This window comes from Dromaius novaehollandiae, chromosome 1 (genome assembly GCF_036370855.1).
Source record: "Dromaius novaehollandiae isolate bDroNov1 chromosome 1, bDroNov1.hap1, whole genome shotgun sequence".
Lineage (NCBI taxonomy): Eukaryota > Metazoa > Chordata > Aves > Casuariiformes > Dromaiidae > Dromaius > Dromaius novaehollandiae.
The window spans coordinates 148,542,149-148,555,770 of NC_088098.1; the positions used below are offsets into that span (position 1 = coordinate 148,542,149).

At 36.4% G+C, this 13,622-nt stretch overlaps 1 protein-coding gene across 5 annotated transcripts in view; it reads right to left on the reverse strand.

Annotated features, from left to right (window-relative positions):
* Positions 1-13,622, reverse strand: part of REV1 (REV1 DNA directed polymerase) — a 64,855-nt gene that overhangs the window by 32,388 nt on the left and 18,845 nt on the right. For all 5 annotated transcript variants that reach the window (XM_026103186.2, XM_026103181.2, XM_026103182.2 and 2 more), the window contains 4 exons: positions 7,835-7,984; positions 5,091-5,800; positions 3,144-3,251; positions 1,529-1,645 (listed from right to left, as the gene is read on the reverse strand). In XM_026103186.2, the coding sequence (XP_025958971.2) occupies positions 1,529-1,645; positions 3,144-3,251; positions 5,091-5,800; positions 7,835-7,984 (1,085 nt within the window). The remainder of the gene's footprint in view (positions 1-1,528; positions 1,646-3,143; positions 3,252-5,090; positions 5,801-7,834; positions 7,985-13,622) is intronic.

Sequence of the window (13,622 nt, forward strand, 5' to 3'; positions counted from 1 at the left end):
AAACCTGTTGTACCTTTAAGCAATACATATAGCAGAAGAGATACTGTTGAATTTGTGAAACACAGAGAACATACTAATTTATACCAGCTAAGCTTCCTTAATTTTAACTCCCTTGCTTTCCAAACATCACTTCATTGTATGAAGTCACATCATTATCCAATACAAGGTTCTAATAAAAGTTATTATGTCGCTACTTAAAACTGAGTTACCAATAAATAGTTCATACATAAACTGTACTATGGAAAATCTAAGCCCACAAAACCATGGCTATCTTTGCAACATGCTTATACATAGTTTTCTGCTGTGTTTGTAATGCCAAGTCTGGAAAGTTTCTGACTTTCTAGAAAGTCAGAAAGATCCTTACAAAGTTAAAGGCCAGTAGGTTCCACAAACATATATTCTACCTCAGTTTAAATGAGTACTTAAACTACAGCAAAAAGACAAATAAAAAGGCATCACTTACTGTAATACCTTGTTTCCAAATGTCTTTGAAAATTTGCATAATTTATTACTGAAGTTTGTTTGTTTGTTTGTTTTAAGTATTAACATTTCAGAAACAACTGTGGAAGAACAAACTGTGTTTTTCCGTCTCTTATATCAACAAAATAACTAACTGTGGTATAAACTTTAGAACAATGCATCTGCTACTACAACTCAGGTAAGAAGTGTGTGTATGAGGGTCAAAGGAGAAGCAACTTCCAAATCTGAACTAAAATTAAATAGCAGCAATAAAAACCTTCTTTATTTAAACTTCAAAGAGAAACAAGTTGCCATTTATGTTGAGCAATTCTATGTTCTCACACTAAATACAGTTCAGACCTTGTAACAATCAGAAAACCAGTAAATAATAGTATGTTTTGTTTACGCTAGTATAATGCTACTTGAGAACACAGAATGTAACAAGAAGGCTCTAAATGACTGTAGGAAAGTAAGGAATTCTCAAACTACAACAGATGCCTTGGTTTTGAAGAAAGAAAATACTGGAAAAACAGAATTCACAGGAGTTGCCAGACTTTCCAGACACCCAAAATGCTCTAAGGACCACCCAAATTAAGTCATTGTACACAGATATTATACGCATGCAATTCAAAAGCCAACTACAAGCAATCAATCTCTCACTGGCTATGTACTGTCATTTCTACTTTCTATTCACAAAAAAATATTATCAGCCTTTCAAAATATGTTTTGTAACTGCTTTTTGGTAATAGACTTCTGTAATACTCAGAGCCAAGTGTTCGGACAATCTATATTTCTACTTAAAAAAAAATCTTATACTCACCCTCAATAAAAGTGAATAAAACCTAAAATTACTCTAAAATATTACACCCACACAGAGCAAAGATAACTAACAAAAAGTTCCAGTGGCAAATCACTAAAGCCACAAAGCACTGTGCTGTCCAAAACCATTTCTTTTCTGAATATACATGTGAAAAAAAAATTATCCACTGTGCATTGTATTAATAACTTTAAGGCAAGGTTTCAATCACAAAACAGTAAAACAAAAACCAAAAAACAGACTTATTTGTACCTGTTTTGCCATTCAATAGCTTATTCTGGTAATACTGCCATTCAAGCTGGGGGTTTGCACCAGGGCGCAGTGGTGCCTTTCCTGCACCTCTGTTGCTAGTAACAGCTACTGGTTTTCCTGCAGAGAAGAAATGCACATACTTAAAAGTCAACATCTATAAAAGCTCACATTTTAATAATAGCACAACCAGGGTTAGATTACAAAGATGTCTGTTTTAATTTTTTTTTCAAGTTCCTTCAAGCTTATGCACTCTTACAGGAGTAAACAGCTAAGAAAGTGACTTCGTACTATGACTGTCAATTTAAACATGGCTGCAATTAGACATAAGAGATGAAAACTTTTGAAAGAGTGAAAAATGCAGTCATACCAGTCTGTCTTTAACAACTACTATAAAGGGAAGCTGTGAAACTTCACCAATGCCCTAATAATTCATTAGTATAAAACATGGCAAACACCATACCAATTTTTAAATATTTTTAGCAGGTTTGTTAGCTAAAGCAACCTAAAAGAGTGTAACTTACACATATCAACATGCTCAATTCCACTTGTTCAATTAACTGTGTAAGATCAAATCTTTAGTTCAACTTCTGACTTTTTAACAATATCAACACCTCCATAACTTTTCTACAGCAAGCTAACAAATGCACTGAAAGTTCTGGCACAGTTCTATGGAAAAGACAAAATATTCACAAAAAAGTCATAAGTTCTCTATATTCCAGTAATGAATTTATAATTTGGCAGGAAATAAAGTTTTAAGATACACATATAAGAAGTATCTTTGACATAGTTGCTCCTGCCTCTGGACATAAGAGAGGAAATGAAATATATAGCTTTGAGTCTTTCTTAGACCACTGCACCAAATCTTCAGACTTGTGCAACACCGAAGTTCAGCATTTGCACAGCAGAGCTGGTATTATCATTTTGGAATGTTATACTCAGAAACAGCTTGCTATGAAGTTCCAATTCTTCCTATGTACCAAGGATGATCACAGAGTCAGAGTTTTAAGTGCCAAATGAATCGACCATCATCCAGATCTTATAATACTTCATGTGTGGCAAGAGCTTAGATGGGATAAAAAAGGAGAAGCAAATCTCCCTCAAAAAAGATATACTCAGCAAAGAGATGATTAATTCTCAGTCTTGACCTTTCCACCTCTCTAACTAAACAAAGCTCCTTAGGCTACTTTAGGAAAAAGATTAGAAAACCCCACTTTTTTTTTTCCTCTTAACACAGAGCGACCAAAAATCACTTTTAGTACAACCATAATTTGATCTCCAATTTTTAACGTGGTAGATTTAAGTCTCAATAAGATAGGTACAGTGTCATATAGAATGGTTGCTCTGAATTTCACTTCTCTGCTGTTACTTTGGACACTGAAAGAAAGACAGCAAAGAGAATTCCAATTTTCTCTTCCACATGCTTCTGGATTGTGACAGCACGAGAAGGAATATGAAAGTTGTGTGGTCCTACTATTAGACAAAGACGCCAAGAGAAAAACTAACATGCAAAGTCCATTTGGTAAGTGTGCAGGGGTTTGTTTTGTTTTGTTTTTTGTTTTTAATACACAGAGGAAGTCTCAAACCAGTAAACTGACATTTAAAATTGGATACTGACCTTTGAGGTCTGGTCTATTTCGGATAGCTACAGACACAAAGAAGCAATCCATATCCACGTGCATTATACAGCTCTGTGGCTTGGCCAAGCTCGAAACAGACACATTACCTAGTATGAAGATACACCAATAGAAAACTTGAACCCTAATTCATGCATTTCGGTACTACTCACATTAGTCATCAAGGACTATCACAAAGTTTTTACCACCCTAAGTTACAAAGATTTGTATTTCTTCTCACCAAGAGGATACCACCATTCCCTAAATTCTCAGTAAAAATCTACAGAAAAAAACATGAACAGTAGCCAAACAGCTTAAACAAGGCATCACACTTCAGTTTCTATTTTTTTCTCATAATTAACACCCTCTACCTTGCTACAACAAGCTCCCCCAACCCCAAATATATTGTTGCGTATAGTGGGAATTGGATCTTAACTGATTTTCATTTCAATGCTAACACTGAATCCATAACAGAGAGCTTCACAATTTTTGTTCGTAGATCAGAACAGACTGTTCTAAAAGATAAAAAAGTTTAGCTGCACTGAAAGTTAACTTTGACTCTTCACAAAACACACTGAATGAACTTAAACCCTTTATGCTTTTGGACTTTGCCACTGCTGTAAGTACACTGATGCAAACATCCAGCAAAGATGAGCAACATTGCTACAGACTGAAAAAACCTATACTGCTAAAGTTCTAGTAATACTTTTGTGAAGTATGCTAGAAGTTCAAGTTTGTGCATCTATACTGCTGACCTACCAGAGAAGGCTATAGCTGAGGTAAAACCTTAATCTGAACAATGCATAATGTATGACAGCGAAAAAATACTTCAACAGATCAACTGATTGGTTTTGCTTGACAACTGTGTTAACTGCTGAATAATCAGATTTTTCTTTTTTTTCTTTTTTTTTTTTTTTTAGTAATTTACCACCTGCATTCAAATGACTATACTATAAAAGACATTCATAAATCAAGCAACCAAGACAGTGCTTAAGAAGCTGCTACTTGTCAACTGAAACACAGTAATTAACTACATGAATTCTCTAGGTTAAATCAAAGGAAAAGTAAAATACATTAGCTTATACCATGTTTTGATGGTAGTTTATAAGCCAACATGTTTTATAATTGGGGTGTGCTAGCAAAAACACAAAAGCAGTTAATTTATTTCTTAGAACAGTAAACTTTTAGGATGTGGTAAGTTGTCTTCGTGAGCTCATTCTCATACGATCACAAGTGATTACTTTTACAGCATAACAGAGTCAGAATCCCTCTGATCATGTACAGCCAGCCTTTTAATTGAATAATACTGTAAATTCAAAGAGAAATTCTAAGATGCAAAGTATTTAATCTATACTTGTAATACTATGTCTCTCACAAATTACACATGTATTTTCACTTTGGCCCTTGATGGGCAATGTAATGACACAAACAATTTCTCTTCTGTCATAAGCCAAGTTCAGAAGGCTCATATGACACTGTTACCCATTTAAACACACCCAGAGGTATATGATATTCTTACTAACAAAAATATCATTTTGATTTTAGCTCATTTCCAAATGTTATTCATCTTTTAGTTTTTCACACAGAACTATGAGCAGCAAGGTTTTTTTCTTCTGTTTCTGTTCTTAAGATTTTCACATGGCAATTACATTTAGACAAGTAACAGTATTTTTTTCCTCAGTCACTCCACATATCTTGGTAAAGTCAGAAAAATTTTTTTTACATGGAAAAATTGAATATAGACCAAAGTATCACATTAATCACAATTTAAGTTAAAAAAAAAGTAGTTAAACCTTTAGTTTTAGATGCATTAAAGTCACCAAGCTAATCCAGATAGCCTGATAGCCATGTGAACATTGAAAACTAATGTAGTCTCAGTTAGACATTTAACATGTGAACAAAGATATAAGACACCTTTTGAACATAAACTTTCTTAAACAAGTATCTACCTGTGTCAGTTTTAAATGTGGACCTGCCTGCTTTCCATTTTTTTAATTTTTCCCTTCCTGGAAAGACACCACTGTTTTTTCTTTGCAGGCTGTTGACAAACTCTGTCAATTCACACTTCCATGTTGCTATATGATGCAGCCTTGAATATGAATAAAAGTCAGAAATAAAACTACAATCTGAAGGTCTGGACACAGGTGAGGAAGCTGCCTTGCTAGAAGTAGGTACAGAAGTGCTTTTTGTGCTTGAAGGCCCCTGAACAGTGGAGTGGTGAGCACCATTTATTTTAGTATTACTGTGCAAAGATGAAGATGAGGATGAATTACTCATAGTCCTGTGTGGATTCCACGAAAAGTCTGTATTTTTGTTGCTTTGCTGCAACTGCTGCGCTGTGCAGTCTCTGAAGTCAACCATGCCTTTTTCAGTCTTCCCCTCCTCCTGCACAGGGCCTGGAGAGCATCTACTTGCAACACTGTTGCTGGACGGTACCAAGCAATCCTGTGTCTTTAAGGCACTGGTAGAAATGTGTGTGTGTCCATTAAAAATGGCAGTGCTGTCTTTGTGAGGCTGAATCCCATTTTGTTTCCTTTCAGGAAGAATCTGCTCCAGCTCCATAAATCCAGAATTGTCACTTTCTTCTTCCTCTTCATTCCAGCTACTCATTCCATTGGGTGTGATCTCACTCTCTATCTCACACTTCTTAATAAAATTTCTGAAACAGATATGATAATTTAATAGCTTTTCTTTTATAAAAAGGCACATTTACAAGTCATTTCAGGTGTTATGTTATTTATTTTGTTAACTGTTATCAGTATATATTTGATTAGTTTTTAAGATCTCAAGACAATTATCGCAAAGTTTGCACTACATCCTTTCAATGTCACAAAACACTGTACAGCTGCACAAAAGTTTTCACAGATTTGCTGTAATATTAATATAATTCTACCAGGAGTGACCAAAATAATGCTTGCATTAGAAAAAACTATTTCCATGGCCTTTAATTTGACCAGTGCTCTCCAATGGAAACAGAATAACTACTTATTTCTTAACAGACCTCTGCTACCATGGACAGCATGAATAGTGCAGCAAGCCATCAGAAAGGGTCTTTTTTTAATCAAGGGATGTAATTTTCCACTTCTAGCTACAAGAAAAATCATGAAAGTACACTTAGAAAGAAAACTTCTATTTTTTAGAATAACATTTTGATTAGTTTGTTGAATTCATTTTATCTTCTCCTAAGGAAAATCTGTTCAAACCCTATAAATTAAACATACTGTTTTTTAACCAAAAAAAATCAAACTACTTTTCATATATTAAGTGTGTAAAATAAAGTATTCTGCTATGAGTACACTGGCAATTTATATTTATTCCAATACTGTAAAGACAAAGCTTTTATTCAAAACATCAACTCTGTAACAACCCTTAAGTGGAATTAAAAACAGAGTCTTCAAGAATTATGCATATTCTTCAGGTACTGTAAAAAACAACCATCATCTAAACTCCCAAAGCAAGCAATTTAAGTACATCCACAAAAAAAGGGTGGGTAATAATTAGCAGACAAGTAAAACCAGAAAGCCAATTAACTGTCATAACAATTTGGTTAATATCATCGCAATTATAAATTATAGTAAACGTAACAATATTTTGGAAGAGCTATGTGGCTGAAACTGGTATCTCCAGAGGTACATACTTAGTATCAGTACATAGGGCAAGCCTAAAATCCGTATTTGTTAAAATAAAGAGGTATTTTTGGAAGTGTGAATATTCTTCTCATTCAACCATACAGTAATAGTAGAAGGTAGTGGTCATTATATCACCTACTTAAAATATTGATAAGAAATATTGCTTAGCATATTCATTTTGTGGCATCAGTTTCATTTATTCACAAATATAGACAATCTCCCTCATGTAGTAAAGTCTCCTCAACACTACGCAGAACTGGGTTTTAAATAAAGCAGCTGACTGTGGAAGAACGAGATCACCATTACAAATCAGAAAACTAGACAGTCTAAGTCTACCTTGTCTCTAAACAACAAACAATACCATGTGCTTCTGAAAAAGACACAAGAACCATCTAAAGATAAACAGACAGGCAGACACACACAGAGACATAAAAAGAACAGTCTGTCCAAATACAAGGTTTCTTTTACCCTCCGAATTCCTTTACCAATTGGAGTTTCACTGGTGTCTTCAATTCTATTCCCTTCTCAAGGTCTTTAAAAAATTGTTGTAATTGGATTTTTTTTAATCCATCTTCTCTCTCAAGTTTCACTTAAATCTTAGTGTTATCATACAAAAGAAATGCTGTGACTTTTTGTTTAAAGAAACTGAACTAAGAACTGAAAAGCTAGTACACATTTACATTTACTTCTGGACACCTTTAGCAAAAGTAATCAAATCATACCTGCTTTCTGTTTTTAAAATAAAGACCTATTTTTCAGTGTCTAGTCAGAATCCTTCAATGTTTGCAACAGAGTTATTTCCACACAGACATGCTACATCCAGTGGGACTCCTAGGTCAGGTATCCAGTAAAATATGGTCCAAAGACTAGGGACAAGGTTTGGAGTCAGATACAGTAGTTCTATCCTTAACTATACCTTTTGTTTGTTTGTTTGTTTGTTTAACATTTCAGTGCCACAGAGTTTCCCTCTTACAATCGTGAAATCAATTGTAAAAATGCTACACAATTATAAATGCAAACCCATTATGGATATGGAGTGTTCTGCATTACAAAATTACACTTACACCCTGTTGAGATCTTTAGCTATATTGCTTGGACCTGGCACAGCATCTTCAGGTTTGCATACGGTATTGAAGTTGAGACCTTTTTGAACACTTGATTGCTTGGTGTAAAGCTGATACGGAATGTGCGAGAGAAGACGTCCAGCTTTAATGCTGAAACAGAAAAATAGAAAAAGAAACAGGTTACTACTTAAGATGCTTAAAAAAAACCCAAACAAACAAACCAAAAACTTCTAAACCGAAAAATGTCCCACATACAATACATGTACTTTCGTCATTAGAGTTTGCTGTTCTACTATACATACTTACAATCCTCCCACAACCCTCTTCCCACTACTAACTGGACTGAACTAGATAGTAATTTATAATGTCGTGACTGGAACTAAGACAGACATTTGCTCAGACGTGTTCATCAGTTGTCCGTATCCATTTGTCTTCCCCAATTAACACACATAAAAAACAAATACCTAATTTCAAAAACCAAACAAACAGCACACAATCAAAAAATCTCATGAACAGTTCACATTATTCTAACTGAACAATACTGAGCAAACACATATGTTTCAACTAAATTTGTGCAGAAATTGAAAGAGGTCAGCTAGGATGTGGTTCGCTATTAAAGAGGAACTCCCACTTTTTCCATTCTAAAAGGATATTTACCCCTTGTCAGAAAATCCACTGAAGAGAGCTAAAGAGAAGAAAGATTTCCAAACAGTCCTTCCATAAATATCAGCCCTAACGATTCCAGTTCTGACCTAAGTGTTGCACTGCATCTCCCTCCTTCTTTTACTTCTCCCACTGGAACTGCAATTATACTTCAATAACTGGTAAATTCCTTCGGGAAGTCATTGCCTTTGAAGCAGAATCCTCTCAAAAATACACCACAGTACGATTTCATCTCTCCACCCCAATATCTGTTGCTGGTGGCAGAGATAACACCCTTCTCAGCTTATTCTCCACCTCTTATTAATGTACTACTCTCCATACTGAATGCTTGGTCAGAGACGCTGACGCTTCTTGCAGCACAGGAATCCTTTCCACATCAAAGAAACTTAACATTACGTTCAGTTTTGAAGATATAACTAGATTTAAAGTCTTAAAGAGAATTCAGTTCAATGGCAGATAAATTATTTTGCTGTTCCTCAACATCTGAACTCTTTCTCTGGGAGATGTGCTTTTTAACTAGCTCAGATCTGTACTACCGTCAAGAGAGCTAGACAGGGGAACAAAAGCCCCTATAACCTCTCTTGGTGCAATCAGAGACGATTACAGTAGGAGGTCACATTACCCAATTAGATAAATTAAAAACTAGTTAGCATAGTAAGGGTAAGGTTTATATGGGAATGTGATAGTAAAAACAGCCCTAAAAATTTATCAATTAAACAGTGTTTGAGATGTGAACATAAGGCATTCACATAAAGGAACACAATTTACATTATACATTACCAAATAAAGTTAAAAATAACATGGTAAGGTTCCAAAACTTTCTTGTATAGAACATGGTGATGCAGCAACTAACCTTTTACAATGACTGATTTTAACACTGCTCATACTATCATGTGAAATTGCATACCACGCAGGTAATATCTCAACATCATTACACCCATTTCAAGGACATCAGACAGAGCATTTAGGATCCTGTTCATGCTAAGATGTTAGTGACTGGATTTAGATCAATACACAGTTGGTTGATTTTTTTCAAACTATTTAGAAGCAGCAACAATAGGAAACCCACTGTAGATGCATCTTTCAACACCTTTCCCCCTTCCACACATCCTAGCTCACAGAATTTAGAATCACAAAAAGATGTGGTTGAAAAGGTTCTCTGGAGGTCTCTCTCATCCAACCCCCGCTCAAAGCAGCGCTAACTTTTAAGTTAGATCAGGTGCTCAGGGCTGTGTCCAGTCCAATTTTGAATATCTCCAAAGGCAGAGATTCCACAACCTCACTGGGCACCTGTTCCAACTTCTACCCTCCCTCACTGTGAAAAGTCTTTTCCTTGCATTCAGTCAGAATGTTCTTTGCGCCAACTTGTGACTATTGCCTCCTGTCCTCTTGCTGTACACTTCCAAGAAAAGTCTGGCTCCATGCTATTTGTAACCCCTATACAGGTAGTGGGGAAGACAGCAATGACCCCCTCTTAGTCTTCTTTCCAGGCTGAACAAAAACAGCTCCCTCAGCCTCTTCTCACATATGACATTCAAGGCCCCTAATCATCTTGGTGGTTCACCACTGGACTCGCTCCAGTTTCTCGTAATGGGGAGTCCAAACTGAACACAGTACACAGACATGGTCTCAGAAGTACCAAACAGATGGGAGAAATCACTACCCTCAACCTGCTGGCTATGTTCTTGCTAATGCAACCCAGTGCACCGCTAGCTTTCATCTCCATAAGGGCACACTGTCGATTCATGGTCTACTTGTTGTCTACCCGGACCTGGAAGTCCTTTTCTACAAAGCTGCCTTTTAGCCAGTCAGTCCCCAGCCTGCTCTACTGCATGGAGTTATTCTGTCCCAGGTGCAGGACGCTGCATTTGCCTTTGCTGTAATGTCATGAATTTCATGAGGTTTCTGTCATCCCATTCCTCCAGTTTGTCAGGATCTCTCCAAAGGGCACCTCTGCACTCCACTGTATCAACTGTTCACTTTTACTTGGTGTCATCTGTAAATTTGCTATGGATGCTTTCCACTTCCTCACCCACATCCATGTTGTTAATGAAGACATTAAACTGCATCAGCCCCAGTACTGACCCTTGAGGAAAGCCACTCGTAATAAGCTGACAGACTCTAAACTGTTGACCAATACTGTATGAGCCGGGCAGACAAGCCAGTTTTTCACCCATCTAGTAGTCCACTATCCAGTCTGTGTCTCCCCAGTTTGGCTGAAAGAATGCAACAGGAAACTGTGCCAAAAGCTCTACTGAAGTCAAAGTAAATGGCAGCTATTGTCCAGAGAGCCATCACAGAACGTCATCAGGCTTGTCGTGATTTGCCATTGCTCTTCCCTATCACCTTCCTGTCCTCCATGTGCCCAGAGGGGGCTTTCAGGAAGATTTATTCCATAACCTTCAGTGACTGTGGTGAAACTGACTGCACTGCAGTTCCCTGGATCCTCCTTCTGGCCTGTCTTGCAGAGAGGCATGCATGACATTTGCACTTTCCCAGTCCTCTAGGACCTCTGATTGCCATGAATCTTCAAAGATAACAGACAGTGGCCTAGCACCAACATCAGCCAGCTCCCTTGGATACATCCTGTCTAGTCCTATAGACTTGTGTACATAGTTTTCTTAACTGATCCTTAACTTAAGCTCCCTATACCTTTAATAGCACTTCTTTTCCCAAAACTGCCACTTGGAGGCATAAAAATAGACCTTGCTGGGAAAGACTGAAGAAAAGGTAGTATTGAGTACCTCAGCTTTTTCCATGTCCTTTGTCATCAGGTTGCCCTCACCATTCTGCAGTAAGCCAATAGTATCCCTGGTCTTCCTTTTGCCTTTTTTCTTGCTATAAAAGCCTTCTTGTTCCCCTTCACATCATTTGCGAGTTTCAACACTGAAACAGCTTTAGCTCAGTGGGTAGATTCCATCTATCAAATGTACAGATTCAATCTATATGCTTCATTAAACAGCATTTTTTACCATCTCTCTGAAACTTGCACATTTGTCACAAAAATTATCAGCTCCAGGCAACATACATCCAGCTGAACTAAGTCTGTGGCCTATTCTAAACAGACTTCCCTTTAGTTTCTAGATTCTTCTGTGTGTATTACAAAATCACACAAATGACACTTACTTAACTTGCAATATGTTCTTAATATCTACAATGCTAAAAATTCCTCTCTCTCCTCCAGAAAAAAAAAGTACCTCTTACAGTGTTTTTAATAGCTAGAGAGGAACTATTTCCTCTATCACCCAACTGAATATTTGTAAGTTCCACATTAGCCACAGAAATCACAGAACAGCTGAGGTTGGAAGGGATCTCTGAGGTCTTCTAGTCCAACACCCCTGCTCAAAGTAGGATCAGCTAGAGCAGGTTGCTCAGGACCTTGTCCAGGTGGGTTTTGAATCTCTCCAAAGTTGGAGCCTCTACAACCTTGCTGGGTAACCTGTTCCAGTGTTTGACCACCCTCACTGCAGAAAAGTTTCTTCTTACGTTCAAACAGAATTTCTTGTATTTCACTTTGTGTCCATTGCCTCTTGCCTGTTCACTGGATACTACTGAGAATAGTCTGGCTCCATCTTCTTTACATCCTCCTATCAAGTATTTATATCTATTGATAAGATTCCTCCTGACCCATCTTTGGCTAAAAGATCCTACAGGCTTACTTGATTACAGAGATATTTTCATCACTTTGAATCACGTGCAGCATTTTGTAAGTTTTACCCAAGCTAAATTTATCCTGTGACAATGGAACTCAATTCCCATTAATTCCTCCATTTGGAATGCTGCAAAACTCCAAATATTTTACTGATCTAACCAATTAAAGTTATTAAACTTCAGCTTGCTATCGATTTTCTCTTCCAATTATTTAAAAGCTTTTCTTTTCTGGTGCTGCATCACCTGTTCCCAGTGGAATAGTTAGGAAGCTAGTAACTTCCCCAACAACTCTCCCTCATACTTGAATGCACTGATACTTTGGTGATTTCGAATATCTAACCTCACCTGATAATTCATTAATACCAAAAATTACTTTTAGAGCAGCTATTTTAACATTTTTTATCTTGCTGGATTATTCCCTTATGCTGCAGGTATTTTCTTCACTTACCAAGGGCTTATCAAAACACAAGTTACAGTGATTTTCCTGAAGTCAACAGTAATTATTTTGGGAAAGTAATGTAAAGAGTAACACAACATCTCTTCCAAAAGCTGCACTGGTTTCAGACTGGCAGCTTTTATTTATTCAAATGTTTTGCACTCTGAATTCACATCAGAAGCAGCAAATGGAGTGCAACTCACCACACTAATTTTTGTTATTTTCTTGGCAAATTATTTAAAAATATTTTCTTCACATTTGTGTTAGATTAATGCATACCTTTAAGAAGAATTTTCACTTAATCTAAAAAAACAAAATAAAGAACCCACAACTTCCACTGGTACCTCATTTTTGTGTTTAGTTAGCTTTGATCTTTGAAAGGAGATTTTATTATAAATGTAAAATAATACTTGTTAGAAGAACATTCACATTTGAAAGTAAAGCTTCAAACCAGGTTATGTCAGAATTCAGACCACCTAAGTAACCTTATTTTGTCTCCTATTGCGCATTGCACCCTTTCTGAACTACATAATTGTGTAGTATATTTTTCAAATAATACTTGCTCTGAATATAAAGCAAGAAAGGTACAGCAAGGTCTGACTGCACCCCTGCTTCATTTGTTGCAGAAACAGAGGTATTAAAAAAAAACAAAAACAAAAACAAAAAAAACACACAACAAGAAAGGAAAGTGCAGAAAAATGGTTTCTTAATTAAGTAACCACACATTATTCTGCAAAATCAGATTTGGGGACTACTATTACCACAGGACTATGTCTATTTGTGTAATGTTAGTTAAATGAAAATCCTAGAGCTTTTTGCACTTAATGACAGGACATGAGGTTTTATGAACGTCTGACTTTAGACCATAGTTCAGAACATTTGTAGTTCAGAATGCGCAAAGCCTTCAAAGCAGCAATAAACTTCAGTGCATGCCCTACCATCCTTGTATGAGTAACTGAAAAATCCCTTAAGTATTTCATATGGCATACTCCAAATTACTGAAATTTCTGCTGTTTTACCTTAATCTCTTTTGATGGT